We start from the raw sequence: 16962 nt of genomic DNA, 5'->3' as shown, positions 1-16962 counted from the left end.
TTTCCTTTGTTTGTACTTGATGCTTTTAATTAATCTTCAATAAAAGAATCTCTGTGGGAAAGAGATAAATATTAGCTGCTGCTGATAAACTGTAATAGTTAAAATCTACAAGGTAAAAAGCGAGCGGTGGATTTGATGCCGACATGCCCGATTATTGCTTTGAAGTTGGCTGCTGCTTTGCATATGCGATGAATGCTGGGGGAGACGTGATTGATGGCGCAGGGATGTGTTGTGATTGCTCGTACATGTCTTCACATTAAATTGTTCTTCGCTGAGGCTTCACCATGGCTACGTCTGTGATCGTCTCTGCTGGAATACATATCTGAAGCATGTGCCATGTTAGTAGGTCCAGAGCAGAATTATCAGATCTCCAGCCCATGTGAGGCGCTTTTGTTTTCCCCATCTTCTAGTTTTGCTTTCAGAATCTCCAGCTTTGATGCTCATGTAATTGCAGGGATAATGAGTTTAATTTGTTTATCCCGGCCCTGGAAACGCAAAGGGACATGAACAATATTCTATTACGATGGCAGGAAGCAATTAATACACAGTGCATAATGGCTGAGTATTTCGGACAAACGTTCCCTACCAGCGCTCATTATCCGTATTTAGTCTTTGAAGCTGTTGTAGGCAGAGACAATATGGGCCACCGGGTTTCCTCTAACATGGAAGAAAATTCATTATATTAGAGTTGAAAGTGCAAACTTGATCTTTTGTTGTAAGAGAGTTTAAAAAAAAAGCACAAATTGCAGGTACAAGAAGAATAAAATAAATGGGTGTCACCGTCACCAGCCTCCCAAGTCGTGATTAGAGTCAATTCATGAGGTGTCAACTTCTCAATTATTATTTTTTTTTCCTGCTCTTTGTTCCTTTTAGAATCAAGATGGTTTCTTTTTTTGGACTTTGTTTCCAATTTATTTTTCTAAATCAACTAGCTGTACTACCCAGCTTCGCCCGGGTTAATAACTGTTGGTAACAAAATGGAATGTATTAACATTCCCGGGATAGTAACTGTCTCTCTGTTTCTCTCTCATTCTCTGTCTGTCTCCCCCTCTGTATATATCTCTCTGTCTCTCTCTATCTCTTTGTCTGTCTATCTCTTTCCCTGTCTGTCTCTGACTGTCTCTGTCTCTTTCCCTGTCTGTCTATCTATCTCTGTCACTTTCCCTGTCTGTCTCTTTCCCTGTCTGCCTCTTTCCCTCTCTTTCCCTGTCTGTCTTTTTCCTCTCTTTCCCTGTCTGTCTGTTTCCCTGTGTCTGTCTCTGTCTCTGTCTGTGTCTGTCTCTTAACCTGTCTCTCTCTTTCCCTGTCTGTCTCTTTGTCTGTCTTTGTGTCTGTCTCTTACCCTGCCTATGTCTGTTTCTTACCCGGTCTGTGTCTGTCTCTTTCCCTGGCTGCATTGTGACACGCTAACATTCCACTTAAGGACGTGGCTGCGCATTGTTCTGAAGTTCTGGCTGCACTGTGGCTCCCAGCTCCATTCGCTTTAATGGAGGCAGGTTTTTTGGTGAATAACTGTAAAGCGCGGGGTTAAAATTTCCCCTGAAAACATAGCCTATGACGCTCTCTGGGTCCAGAAGTGTGAGTGTGCAAAATTTTGTGGCTGTAGCTGTGACGGTGCAGATGCCAATCCCGGACACACACACACACACACACACACACACACACACACACACACACACACACACACACACACACACACACACACACAGCTTTATATATTAGATATTATTATTAGGGTGCTCTCACACTGCGTTCTTCTCCCCGTTCAGTGGTCCCGATGGGGCTTAAAGTCCGAATGCCCACAAAACGGGGCCACTGACTGTAATGGAGCATATGGAGTCACCATGAACTCTGTTGGGCACTATTTTCAGGGGTTTAGGTTTCCTGGAGGCGGACACACAGACATAGTAGACTGTGCCTGAGTGTACGCCTCCAGCAAGTGTATATCCACTAAAATGGTGCACAACAGAGCACATGGTGACTCCGTCTCCTCCATTAGTCGGTGGCCCAGTTGGACAGTCATCTAGTACAACCTTGCAAAACTGGTGATCAAAGCAACACATGTACACAATAATTGTATAACTGAAAACATCAGCTCAGGACGCCCAAAATAAGGCCTCACTGAGCCCCAGATCCCGAATTATGAGAATGCTACGGGTCTTGGAAAATGGTGACAAAAGCGCAATTCTATTTTTATTTTATTTTTTTTTTTTTTTACAAATTCCTGAATTTTTTTCACCACTAACTACAAACAAAAATGATACATATTTGGTATCTACGAACTCTTACTGACCTGGGGAATCATAATGGCAGGTCAGTTTTACCATATAGTGAATATGGTAAATAAAACAACCCAAAAAACAATTGTGGAATTGCACATTTTTTGCAATTTCACTGCACTTGGAATTTTTTTCCCCGTTTTCAGATACATTATATGGTAAAATGAATGGTGTCATTAAAAAGTACAACTTGCCCCAAAAAAAACAAGCCCTCATATGGGTATATTGATGGAAAAATAAAAAGTTATGGGTCTTGAAAGAAGGGGATTGAAAAAAACGGAAAATTGACTAGAGGTGAAGGGGTTAAAGCAGACCTCTATCAGAAGTCACAAAACAAGCTAAATACATTAAACCTGAAGCTGTGTATATGTGTATGTATTGTAGTGTCAGTGTGTTAACATACTCATCTACCGATATCCAGTGCCGCTCTGCTCTTCTTCCGAGTCTCATTATGGCAATTCAGACTCTCCGGATTACTTTGCGGTCTACGATGAGTCTATGCCTAAGTCTCATTTACAATATAAGTCTATGGAGACTCGTTCTGACATCCATAGAATTATATTGTAAGAGGCACTTACGGGTTACGGAGATCATAATGTGACTCGGAGTGTCTGCAGAGTGGCGACATCACTCAGAAGAGGAGCGGTGCACTACTGGATACCAGAGAAGATGGCGATAGGCGAGTGTATGAACACTGTGGCACTACAGTGCATAAACATATACTGTACATAAGTTTGGGAGGGAAGTTAAAGAGAGGGCTTCTTTTATTAATTGATTTCTTAGACCGTTCTTTAGTTGGATTCCTAAAATGGTCTTTATAATACCAGGATTATACACCTAAACTGTTTAGTAGACAGTCAGTTTTATCATATGATGGTATCTCTGGGAGCTCAAGTTGTAGTTTTTTAGGCTGTACACCTGCCATTATTTATGGTTGTGACGGGGTATGCGACAGAGCAGTAAGGGACTCCAGGCCAAGGAACAATCCAAAGGGCTTTATTCGAACCAGAAAGATAAAGCACCAAACAAATATAAATCCTTAAAGTCTGCAAGGAGTCCACAACAAAACAAAAGATCCAGGGGCGCCTCCTGGTATTCCAACGCCAGGGAAAATATGGCAATGGTCCTTTATATGAGTTCCTTGAATCCAACAGGGTGAACAACAAAACGCAATCCCACGTGGCCACTGATCCCCCAATCTGTGACAGTCCAAACACAGGCTCTAGGATCCAGCCTCAGCAATAGATCCTAGTCCTTCTCCAGCCGAGATCCAACAAACCTAACATGGGTCTCATTGTTCTTCTCTCCTGGGATCAGCCCCTTAGGTGGGCAGAAGAGTCCAACTCCACCTGGACACTTGATACATGAATGGACTTTAGAAGTCCTGGCTCTTTCTTGTTTACAAAGTTGTGGATTGGAGAAGTCCCATGCTGAGAAGAACAAACTCCCCACCAGTAGTACATACAGGACAGTAAAGGAGAGACAGACTATTACACCATGAGCAAAGGCGGGGGAGAGACACACTGTTACAATGGTGATTTGGTTGAATGCAATATCTGGTTAACTTTGGATGTCTCGGACGCTACTGCCTATACTCTACATACAGAACAGACATTCACATCATCAATATACTGCCTTAGGTAGCTAGTGTTGATTTTGGATCCATCTACAGGAGGCCTACATGACAGTAGTGGTCCAAAGTATAGAGTAGAATTGAAATTTGACCTATGTTCCTCACAGCACATAATGATTTTTCCTTAACATAGTTGTAAAATTCAAGGCATAATAATGTTTTTCTCTTTCTCAAGGTAACCTACGAGGCTCATAAAGAATACTTGGCTAAAATGTACGAGGAGTATCAGAGACAGGAAGAAGAGAACATCAAGAAGGGCAAGAAAGGAAATGTCAGCACCATATCTGGGCTTTCATCTCAAGCAGTAGCTGCCAAAGGAGGATTAGAAATTCGAGAGATTGATGATCTCTCCCAAAGTCAAAGTCCAGAAAGTGAGACAGATTATCCTGTCAATTCAGATGCTAGAGACCTTCTTATAGCCACTAAAATTTCTGACGATACAATCTCCAACACGGATAGGCCTTCTGGTGGAGTCCGGGTCGAGGTTCATGACCTATTGGTGGACATCAAAGCTGAAAAGGTTGAAGCTACTGAGGTAAAACTAGATGACTTGGATCTGTCTCCTGAGACCCTTGTCTCTGGAGAAAATGGTGCTCTAGTTGAAGTTGAGTCTTTACTGGATAACGTCTACAGTGCGGCTGTAGAAAAGCTCCAAAACAATGTTCATGACAGTGTTGGTATTATTAAAGAAACTGAAGAAAAAGATGGCCCCTTGATCACTCTTGCTGATGAGAAAGATCAAACCACTTCTAACAATACCTCATTTCTTTTTGATAAAATGACGCATTCAGAAGACAAACTGTTGCCCGAACTGACTAGCGGGAACCATATAACCATTGGTAATGTCCAGGACGCTCATGTTCATCTTGGTGTTACTGATGACCTTGGCTTGTTGGCCCACATGACAAGCAGTGTTGACCTCACTTGCACATCAGCTGTGATTGGGGACAAAGATTTTAAAATCCACACTACAGCTGATAGCCTGGGCAGCATTTCTGATAGAGAGTTGGCTTCTTCGTCAAAAAATCTAGAATATGCTCAGATGACCACCAGCAATTTAGAATCCGACTCTTCTAGTAATAAAACCATGGTGAACATGGATGTGGGAGGTCCAGTGTCTGATACCGAGAGATCTGATGATGGCCGTGACCTTGGGAAAGAGATTAAGAAAATACAGACTACTACAACCACCACTCAGGTATGTTATATTATTATTATTGATTTCTGGATTGGATTTTGTGTCCACCTTGACCTAGTAATAATGCATGTGGTACATCATTGTGTAAAGTTCGGCATCCGTACCAAACAGCAGGTGTTCGGGTCCCAGACACTAACACAAACTGCTCTGGGAAGTACGTGTTACGGTTCGGGTTTGGCCACCTGGATAATAAAAAAAACAAAAGGGTTAAAGCAGGAGTAATATACTTACCGAGCTTCCCCTTGGCGGTAATGCTATTTCCTGGTCCGATCATCAGTGCTCATACATATTCACTGATTTCCCTGACAACCGGTAGCTCTGATTGGCTGCTGGTAGACCACGCCCCACCCTCTCTAACAGTGCATGTAATATGACACTCTATGCTCTGCCGCATCTAACACTCTCGGCTCTGTTGCATCTAACACTCTCGGCTCTGTTGCATCTAACACTCTGCTCTGCTGCATCTGACACTCTGCTCTGCTGCATCTGACACTTTCGGCTCTGCTGCATCTGACACTCTCGGCTCTCCTCCATCTGACACTCTCGGCTCTGCTGCTGCATTAACCCTTTATTTTACAGGCTGTTCGGACCCCCATAGACTGATATGGGATTCGGCGTCTGGGCAGATGTTCGGGTTTAGCTCCAAGCCCAAATCAGACTTGTTTTTTAGTCCAGCCGGACCTACATCTGCAGGTTCGCTCATCACTATATCTCATCTATAATTCCCGGTGGAGTGGAAGGAGACGCGTTCATGAATTCCAGCACAGTCCTGTATGTGCTTCAGCAGTGTATCCTGGTGGGGTCACATTAACCTCCTCTCACACAAACTTATTCTGTCGTACTAACCATATTAAAACAATTCCGCCTGAGTTCTTCCCGCAGATTCCTCTATGTCTGTGGGCACATATTCATGACGACCTCTGCGTATACCAGTGCATCATCTAAGCAAATAATTTCACACGCTGCTGCTCTATTTGCTCAGCGTGTCATTCGGTTAATCCCCATGAATAATATGATAATTCACGATATCTATTGCTGGAAAGTATCTAAAGATTTCGAGGTCGTGTGTTCCGTGCTTATTCTTGTTCTAGCAGCTGATATTCTCCATTCAGAACGAGCCAGTTGTATGTTCAGCAATAATGCTTCCTTTCAATAATTTCTTTCCCCCATAAGACGAGCTGAAGATCGAAAACATTTAATCACATGGTAGATAATACGGTGTCCAGCTATCTTACTACAGCTTGCCGCAGGCATATAGAAGACATTTGTTATTGTTTGGAGACCTATTTACTGGCAATACAATGGGTTCTCCAAGGATCGGTCTAGTCCAGTGGAGCTTTAAATATTTCATGTTCATCTGATAAGTATCACACGAATGTTATACACATGGTGCTATCTCATGATTGCTCTTCAGGAGCGCACTGCTCCTCTGCCTCCCGGCTTCCTGATTGCTGGGAGCGGCGCGCTCCTGTAGATTGACCGGCTCGCCAAAAATACACACTCTCAAATGCTGCAAAGGCAACTTACCTTCTGCATAATCGGAGAAGCACTGGGGGTCTTAAAGGGAATCTGTTTTTGCAACCTGATTTAAATAACAATATAATGCAGGGGTAGAGACCCCAATTTCCGTAATATCACTTACTGGACTGCTTAGTGTAGTCGTAAAACCACTCTTTTGTCAACAAAATTATTATCCCTTTGAACACTGTGTATATGCAGAAAGATGCCAATTAGTGGTGTGGACAGGGTTATACAGAGCTCAGCATTCAGAGCACTGATAGAACAGCAAGCAGCCCAATAAGGGACACATCACTGGAATCAGGGAATTTGTGGGGGTTTTTTTGGTGCAGATTTGTCACATCTACATGCCTATCCTTATGCCAGGAGTGTCAATGACATTTCTGAAGTGCTGTGCACATGTTGCTTATTTTTTTTCCTTGCAGATTTGATTGCAGAAAAAAATCTGTAGCATGTCAATTCTTGGTGTGTTTTTTCCTGCATTTTTCATCCCCTCCACGCATTGACTTCATTCTGAAAAACACATGGCAAAAAAAAACGCACCTCGTTTTTGGTGCGTTTTTCTGCTAGAAGATGCAGAAAATATGTGTACCAAGTGCGGAGATAGCCTAAGGTGGGCTTTACACGTTGCGACATCGCTACCGATATATCGTCGGGGTCACGTCGTTAGTGACGCACATCCGGCGCCGGTAGCGACATTGCAATGTGTAAATCCTAGGTGCGATGATGAACGAGTACAAAAGCGTACAAAATCGCTGCTCTGTGTCACGTCGTTCATTTCCATAATGTCGTTACTGCTGCAGGTACGATGTTGTTTGTCGTTCTTGCAGCACCACACATCGCTATGTGTGACACCGCAGGAGTGACGAACATCTCCTTACCTGCATCCACCGGCAATGAGGAAGGAAGGAGGTGGGCGGGATGTTATGTCCCGATCATCTCCGCCCCTCCGCTTCTATTGGCCGGCCGCTTAGTGACGTCGCGGTGACGCCGAACGCACCTCCCCCTTGAAGGAGGGATTGTTCGGCGGTCACAGCGACGTCGCCGACCAGGTATGTGCGTGTGAAGCTGCCGTAGCGATAATGTTCGCTACGGCAGCAAGCACCAGATATCGCATGTGCGACGGGGGCGGGTGCTATCGCGCTGGACTTCGCTAGCAATTGCTAGCGATGTCGCAGTGTGTAAAGCACGCCTTACGCTATGTAAAAAGAACTTGGATACATCTAATCTCGTATACTTTTTATATTTCAAGGATAAAAAGAGCATGATGATCTGCTATTCTGGTCCACAAACAATGGATATGCTGAGCTACAGCAAAGCATAGCCAAAAGTATCATTTTATGCCGTTTTCTTTCCATTAAAGTTGGTGGATATGACCAGGAATACTTCGGACATGTTTTTGTTTTTATAGATATGTTCAAGTGTCTAAACTTATTGGAGAATATAAACCTGATTGCTCTTATGGTATTTAACAAAAAAAAATCCTATATGAAATTAGTATAGCGGAATTCCCAGGACTTCTATACGAAACCGAGCCGTAATATGCGAGCGTATGGTCGTGCAAGCAGGCAATCCTTATTGATGACTTGTCAGTAGGATATGCAGTAAAGGGTTGTTTCACTACTTTGATATTGATGACCCATCTCAAAGATATCTGTAAGATAAATCATCAGTATCAGATCAGTGGTGGTCCAGCAGACCCACCGAAGAGCTGCCTTCTTCAGGATGTGTGCAAGTCAGGCGCTGCAAATCTCCGTCAACTCTGTAGCGACTGCTGCTGGGTACCGAAGATCGGCTTCTATTTTTTTGAACCCCCACAATCTAATAATGATAACCTGTCTTTGGAATATGTCCAGAATATCAAAATAGTGGAACAACCTTTTAAATTTAATTTGCAGGTGGGCAAACACACTTGTGAGAACAAAGGGTTTGAGACAGATCGAGGGCTGTTTGTCACATTAGGAATGGGGAAATACTGAGCAAATGGCAAAAAGGGAGGGGGTGAGGGAAACCCTGAATCTAGGGTAGGGGAAGATGGTGACCCTTGATAAAACCTTTCACTGGCTCCTCTGATGTCCCTAGATGGGTTCTGCACCTATGCGCCAAGCAGGAAACCTGGCCCTGGCTGACCCTGAACTGGGCCCTAGGTAATATATGGGCGGGATAAGCACTAGTCAACCCTACTAAGTCCTAAAGAATACACAGGGAAAACAAACTGGGGAAATAAACAAACAACTTATCGCGAAGGTGACTTAGGGAGAGGAACAGCAACATACATTTCTCCAGGTGATTACAAGCCAACTGCTTGCAATCAGGACTGTATAGAAACTTAACTCTATCACGAGCAGCATACCAAGGTATATAAAGACACAGAGGTTGAGGGATAATAATTAGCAGCTAAAAGGAAAGGATCTCTGCAGGGTCCTAAGGGTAAAAGTGTAAACCCTAACAGAGAAGACACAAAACTCCTTTCACTCCACAGAGGAAAGGATGGAATACAAAGAGCAGTTTGTGTAGTCAAACGCAGTGACCTTTTGTAACCAGACGCCACAGGGCTCTCGATCAACCGTGACACACCCGTGACACTGAAAGTCAATGGGGAACTCAAGCATTTTTCCTGAAGATCTTCGAATTCTCCATTGACTTCCATTATACTCTGTAAATGAGTCACGCCCGTCTGAGCATCAAAATGCTGGTTATGAGTACCAAACACCCGAGCATGGCAGTGCCTGCTCATCACTAGTTACAAGTACCGAGCACTCGAGCATGGTAGTTACCCGCTCATCACTAGTTACGAGTACCGAGCACCCGAGCATGGTAGTGTCCGCTCATCACTAGTTACGAGTCCTGAGCAGCTGAGCATGGTAGTGCTCGCTCATCACTAGTTACGAGTCCTGAGCAGCTGAGCATGGTAGTGCTCGCTCATCACTAGTTACGAGTCCTGAGCAGCTGAGCATGGTAGTGCTCGCTCATCACTAGTTACGAGTCCTGAGCAGCTGAGCATGGTAGTGCTCGCTCATCACTACTGCTCATACACACTAGATATTTGGCCAACCCTATTAACCTCACAGTATGATCTAATGTTTATCCTTGACAAGAAGTGTTTAGCAGCTGCCAGAGGTGTAGGACAGCTGCTTATCCCATTCTCCTTAAAAAATAAAAAATACTAATTAAAAAAACCTTGCAGACCTCTTCTCGCCGTCCTTCCATGTGTACAGAGACTGCCATCTTGTCTGCATGGCTCACTGTTAGCTGCACCATTTAATAATTTGCATATTTCTCTCAATAAAATAGTCTAGAGATGATTTTCTAAGTATCACGTTCTCATTCTCAGGCTTTTATGGTTACTTTAAAAAATAAAAAAAAAAAAAAAATTCTATATGAAAAGATTAAACTATCCAAACCAGTTGCCGCTGCTGGGGCTGTCAGTGGTGGAGTGGAGGGAGAATACCTGTAATAACATAGGATTGATACAGGAGGCAGAGCCCAGTGTCCAGCCTCGTGCGCAGATATAGGGATGTTGTCGGTGTGCTGCCGCGCTCCTGTCATTTGTCAGTCACTGTGCGCGGGGTCCGCAGCCTCTTGAAGCTTTTCCTAGATCTGAAGAGCTTCGCGGGTTGCTTGGCAACAGCTTCCATTCTCTCCTAACGACCACTGTCCTACTGATGGAGAATTACAAGTGCGTCCTGCGATGCTTCAGTGACGGACACCTGCCTCCACCATCCCCTCCTGGCTGCAAATCACCTCCCGCTCTGCCCTCTCCAAATTCTTTAATTTGCAACACCCCCTGTTCACCAAAACATGAAAATGCTAGGACATTGCTGACGGGAGTACACGCACCCTTTGAGGGACACACTTTGGTTGCACCTCCACCAATATTTAGCTACTACCGTCGCACTGGTATGTTTTTGTGCACCCTGTTTCCATACAGATCATAAATATTGCCCCTTTTTCCATTTTTGGTAAGACCCTTCATATTTGTTTTTTTTTTTTTCAGCGTATACAATCTTCCAAAAATATAAACCTACTTTAACACTATGTCCCTGTGCTTGATCGTCTGACAATGATTTCCCCCATAGACATGTATGCTGCGCTCGGCTGAGCGTGCACGTGTTCTCCATAAGGAAAGCGGGCACGATGCTACCAGACACCTCTGGTGTTACCAGTCTTCACTGAGAACACAAGAATCCGGTATGTTGCAGTCCAATATTCAGGACCTTTTTTCTATCATGTCAGGAGGTCCCCATACACATTAGTTGGATCTCCAGTCCTACCAAAATCGGTGGTTCCGGTCAACATTCGTCTCTGTACCTTCTTTTTGATGGAACTATGTGCCAGGGGCTGCAATTACTGGGAAAAAAAAAGTGAAAAAAGGTATCACAAAATATTCTTGACCATTTGATCCCTCAAACCCAGAGCACTCTATAGACCCATTTGACGTATGCATTGGGGACATTTCTCGGAGCATAAACCCAACATTATCATGCTGACTTGTCTAGCGACCTCATATTCCACAGACATTATCATCTCCGTCCTCATTGAGGCTCACAATCTAAATTCCTTATCTGTAATATCTTTGGAAAGTTTGAGGAAACCGGAGAACCTGGAGGCAACCCACACAACGATGTGGAGCACATACAGACTCCTTGTAGATGTTGTCCATGGTGGATTTGAAACCAAGGCTCCAGCACTGCTACAAAACAACAATGCTAACCATTGAGTGACCAGGCTACCCTTGTGCACACAAAACATGGTATGAACATTGCCTGATTAGATTTTCTAACAACTAAATAGTGCAACATGGTGCTTCAAAGGGATCCAGCACAGAGTTTTCAAATTAAAGAGGACCAACCACCAGGATTTTCATATATAAACTAAAGTCAGTGCTATACTGGCGCTATCATGCTGATTCCAAACATACGTTTAGTTATGAGATCGGATGTATACTTTCTGAAATACAGGCAAGTAAAGTTTGGGAAATGCACTGTTATTTGATGAGAGATACAACAGAATATCTAATAGGTGGGTCAGATTTTGCCTCTGTGTGTCCTTCCTCTCCCTGTCCTTCCTACCCCTGTAATAACAGGGAATAACTAGCAAAACCCAACCCATTTATTAGATATTCCGTTGCACCTTTCATCAAATAACAGTGCCTTTCACAAACTTTACTTTCCTATATTTCAGAAACTATACATCCGATCTCACAACTAAAGGTATGTATAGAATCAGCATGATAGCGCCAGTATAGCACTGGCTTTAGCTTAGATATGAAAATCTTGGTGATTGGTCCTCTTTAAGCACAAGCGCTTGGTATACCCTTGATGTGGCCAAACATATATAAGTGCATCTTCCCAGCTACTTGTTTTCTTTCCATCTCCGGCCTTTTTATGATTCCTGTAAAGACAGAACTATCCATCAACTAAAGGCCGCTTTACACGCAGTGACATCGCTAAAGCGATGTCAATGGGGTCACGGAATTCGTGACGCACATCCGACCGCTTTAGCGATGTCGTTGCGTGTGACACCTACGTGCGATCGAAAATAGTCTCAAAATCGTGCAAAATCGTTTATCATTGCCATGCTCCCCTGTTCCCAAAAATCGTTGTTGCTGCAGATACGATGTTGTTCGTCGTTCCTGCAGCAGCACACATCGCTATGTGTGACACCGCAGGAACGAGGAACCTCACCTTACCTGCGGCCGCCGACAGTGAGGAAGGAAGGAGGTGGGCGGGATGTTACGTCCCGCTCATCTCCGCCCCTCTGCTTCTATTGAGTCGCCACTTAGTGACGTCGCTGTGATGCCGAACGAACCCTTACAAAGGAGGCGGTTCGCCGGTCACACCGACGTCGCTAGGCAGGTAAGTAGTGTGATGGGTCCGCGCGATTTTGTGCGCCACGAGCAGCGATTTGCCCGTGACGCACAAACGATGGGGGCGGGTACGCACGCTAGCGATCTCGCTAGCGAGATCGCAGCGTGTAAAGCGGCCTTAAGTGGGGTAGGAGATAGATTGGAAACAAGAAGACCCCCAAGGGTGCACTGAATGTCTGTGCTTGAACAGTCATTTTATGCACAGTATCCATTTGTTCTGCTTTTCCAGTCTTCATAAGTGATGGATATCACTAGGATGTGTTGTCAGCTGCTAATCATGGAGGTTCGACCACAATCAATTGTATAGTACAGGAGCTAGATCATTCTGACAAAAATTTTAGGAGCTACGCCATTTCAGGTCATGCAAACTAAATGCATATGGTGCTTCGGTCCTTTTATTCTCACGCGCTGTTAGGCCATGTGCCCAAGGGACGCTCGTACCTGCGGATATATTTGCAGGTACGGCCGCATGTTTCCCGCAGCTGCCCGCCGGCATCCGCAGCTATTTTTAGCTGTGAGTTTCCAGCGGAATAGCTGCGGGAAACATGCGGAGTTTCACGCGATTTACCTGTGGACGTCCCGGCCTCTATCTCCATAGCGGAGGGCCGGCATCTCCGCAAGTAAATCCGCATGAATAATTGACATGCAGTTAGGTGCGGCTGAGGGATCTCCGCAGGAGATTCCGCAGCCGCACTTTCCGCAGCGTGGACACAGACACTCCCCATGTCCCTTAGGGTAACATGGGGAGTGCCTGTACATGCTAGAACCTGCGGATTTTATCTGGAAAATCCAGAAAAATCCGCAGGTTTTCCGCGGCAAACTCCGCAGCAAAAAGCTCCCGTGGGCACATGGCCTTAGGTTTATTCAGTCATGAACATTATATAGCATGTTACTATCTGCCTTAATTGGGAGAGACTCGCATGAAACCTTCTTCACTGATCCAGCCATATCGACTTCTATATTTATTCAAGATTTTTTAGAGCCAGGTGAAAATGGGGATGACGTAAGTGAGCGCATTCTGTAACTCGGGCCCTAATCCCAACACCTTGTTATATTTCCTAAGCCATAATGTAGTGAAAAGATTGCAGGTCACAAATACCGGCTTGAGTGATGATTTGCTAGAAGATGAAAACAATGTAGGATTGCACATTACATGTTTTCCGCTTTCATCTGCTCAGAATAACACGTTGTAGCTGCCAGCAAGGTTCACACCGAGGGTAGAAGACTGATGGCGCGCATGCAGATGGCGGGGGTTAGGTCTGCTATTCCTGCTATTCATACACCAGATTGAGGAGCTGACGCCGGACTGATGCCAGAAAATGATTGCATCAGTTCATAAGGAATACCTTACCCTTTATGTACTGTCATATACACAGTGCACTATATGGTTAAAGGGAAGGAAAGTGTCATCAGATAAGTGCATATTGTTTTAAGCAAGTTTTTAATTTAAATATTTTTTGTCGCCAATAGAGCTTTTTTCTGTAGTTAAAGTGGTATTCCTGTCTCCAAAATCCTATCCCAATATGTAGTAGGTATAGTAATAATAATATTAGTAAATGCCTCCAATTAGAAATGTAGTATAGATCTCCTGATGTAGCCATGTCTCTTATCTCATCTGCAGGGCATTGCAGCTTATTAGGTATCCACGGTTACGATTACAAGCATCTAACTCTCGATAGGAGTGGATATAACCATGGATTACTAAGCTGCAATGCCCTGCACATGATGTAAGAGACACTGATAATCAGGAGAACTGCACTATATTTCTAATTAGAGATATTTACTACTAATAATATTATTACACCTACTACAAATTGGGATAGGATCTTGGAGACGGCAAAACCCATTTAACCTTCGTCAGGCTGCATAATTTTGCCAAAATTTCTCGCCAACCTTATCTCGGAAGGGGTGGAGATATTTTATTGAAATTTGGCTAATATATTCTGGACCAAAACTGCTGAGATGTCACGAAATTTGAGCCCTCTACGACTTTTCGAAATAAAAAAAAAATTATTGCAATTTTAAAACGGAATAGTTACAATTGCACCTATTCAGCCGGACAAAGGTTAAGTAGTTAAAGAATGGTGATTCCCATATCAGCCTTTCAAGGTTTATATGGGAATTAATCCCCCCACTAGAGATGGCGTTATGCAGCCCAGAGATCATCTGTTCTGCAGTTTTTTTTTTCCCATAACTTTCATTAATTTCTATTGTAGTTACAATAACAGTTGTTTCTACTTCCAGTTGTGAGACAGATTTATTCCACTCTAAGCCACAAAAGGTGTCGGAGATGAAAATAACCCTTTAACTTATGAGCTTTACTGTTTAGACTGGGACAGAACCATCAGTGGATGGTAAATGTGGTGTCATTTCGACAGTACTGCTGAAGACCGAGAGGAGGAAGAATAATACACTATACATACATACAGTGCCTTGCGAAAGTATTCGCCCCCCTTGAATTTTTCACCCCTTTTCCCACATTTCAGGCTTCTAACATAAAGATGAATATGTTAATGTTATGGTAAAGAATCAACAACAAGTGGGACACAATTGTGAAGTTGAACGAAATTTATTGCTTATTTTAAAGTTTTTTAAAAAATAAATAACTGAAAATTGGGGCGTGCAATATTATTCATCCCCTTTTACTTTCTGTGCAGCAAACTCACTCCAGAAGTTCATTGAGATCTCTGAATGATCCAATGTTGTCCTAAATGACTGATGATGATAAATATAAGCCACCCGTGTGTAATCTAGTCTCTGTATAAATGCACCTGTGATAGTCTCAGTGTTCTGTTTAAAGCGCCGATAGCATTATGCAGACCAAGGAACACAACAGACAGGTCCATGATACTGTTGTGGAGAAGTTTAAAGCCGGATTTGGTTACAAAAAGATTTCCAAAACTTTAAACATCCTAAGAAGCACTGTGCAAGCGATCATATTGAAATGGAAGGAGAATCATACCACTGCAAATCTACCAAGACCCGGCCGTCCATCCAAACTTTCATCTCAAACAAGGAGACGACAGATCAGAGATGCAGCCAAGAGGCCCATGATCACTCTGGATGAACTGCAGAGATCTACAGCTGAGGTGGGACAGTCTGTCCATAGGACAACAATCAGTCGTACACTGCACAAATCTGGCCTTTATGGAAGAGTGGCAAGAAGAAAGCCATTTCTCAAAGATATAGACACACCAAACATGTGGAAGAAGGTGCTCTGGTCAGATGAAACCAAAATCAAACTTTTTGGGCACAATGCCAAATGATATGTTTGGCGTAAAAGCAACACAGCTCATCACCCTGAGCACATCAGGCAGCATCATGGTTTGGGCCTGCTTTTCTTCAGCAGGGACAGGGAAGATGGTTAAAATTGATGGGAAGACGGATGGAGCCAAATACAGGACCATTCTTTAAGAAAACCTGTTGGAGTCTGCAAATGACCTGAGACTGGGACGGAGATTTGTCTTTCCACAAGACAATGATCCCAAGCATAAAGCAAAATCTACAATGAAATGGTTCACAAATAAACATATCCAGGTGTTAGAATGGCCAAGTCACAGTCCAGACCTGAATCCAATTGAGAATGTGTGAAAGAGCTGAAAACTGCTGTTCACAAACACTCTCCATCCAACCTCACTCAGCTCCAGCTATTTGCAAAGGAAGAATGGGCAACAACTTCAGTCTCTCGATGTGCAAAACTGATAGAGACATACCCCAAGCGACTTGCAGCTGTAATCGTAGCAAAAAGTGGCGCTACAAAATATTAACTTAAAGGGGACAAATAATATTGCACGCCCCAATTTTCAGTTATTTGTTAAAGTTTAAAATAAGCAATACATTTCGTTCAACTTCAAAATTGTGTCCCACTTGTTGTTGATTCTTCACCATAACATTACAATTTTTATCTTTATGCTTGAAGCCTGAAATGTGGGAAAAGGTTAAAAAATTCCAGGGAGCCGAATAGTTTCGCAAGGCACTGTACTTTAATAATGCTGTGTGTGTGTGTGTGTGTGTGTGTGTGTGTATATAGATAGATAGCGATTATATATGTGTATAACTATCTATTTAAATACACATATATACACGTGTTCAAAATTGTTGGTACCACTCGTTTAATGAAAGAAAAACCCACAATGGTCACAGAAATAACATGAATCTGACAAAAGTAATAATGAATTATAAATCCATGAAAATGAACAAATGAAAGACAGACATTGTTGCTTTTCAGCCATGCTTCCACAGAATTTTTTAAAAAATAAAACTCATGAAATAGGCCTGGACAGAAATGATGGTACCCCTGAAAATGTGATAAAAGGGACATGTTAAATCAAGGCGTGTCCACTAATTAGCATCACAGGTGTCTTCAATCTTATATTCAGTCAGTGGGCCTTTATATAGGGCTACAGATACTCACTGTGCTGTTTGGTGACATGGTGTGTGCCACACTCAGCTTGGAGTAGAGGAC

The 16962-nt window shown here is 43.3% G+C and overlaps 1 protein-coding gene across 4 annotated transcripts in view; it reads left to right on the top strand.

Moving 5' to 3' along the window:
- The window catches only part of NBEA (neurobeachin), a 1081445-nt gene that overhangs the window by 444332 nt on the left and 620151 nt on the right, over positions 1–16962 (top strand). For all 4 annotated transcript variants that reach the window (XM_075337333.1, XM_075337330.1, XM_075337331.1 and 1 more), the window contains exon 22: positions 4088–5110. In XM_075337333.1, the coding sequence (XP_075193448.1) occupies positions 4088–5110 (1023 nt within the window). The remainder of the gene's footprint in view (positions 1–4087; positions 5111–16962) is intronic.

This window comes from Anomaloglossus baeobatrachus, chromosome 2, assembly GCF_048569485.1.
Source record: "Anomaloglossus baeobatrachus isolate aAnoBae1 chromosome 2, aAnoBae1.hap1, whole genome shotgun sequence".
Classification (NCBI taxonomy): domain Eukaryota; kingdom Metazoa; phylum Chordata; class Amphibia; order Anura; family Aromobatidae; genus Anomaloglossus; species Anomaloglossus baeobatrachus.
The sequence above is the reverse complement of the archived record's forward strand: the minus strand, read 5'-3'. Positions and strand labels throughout refer to the sequence as shown.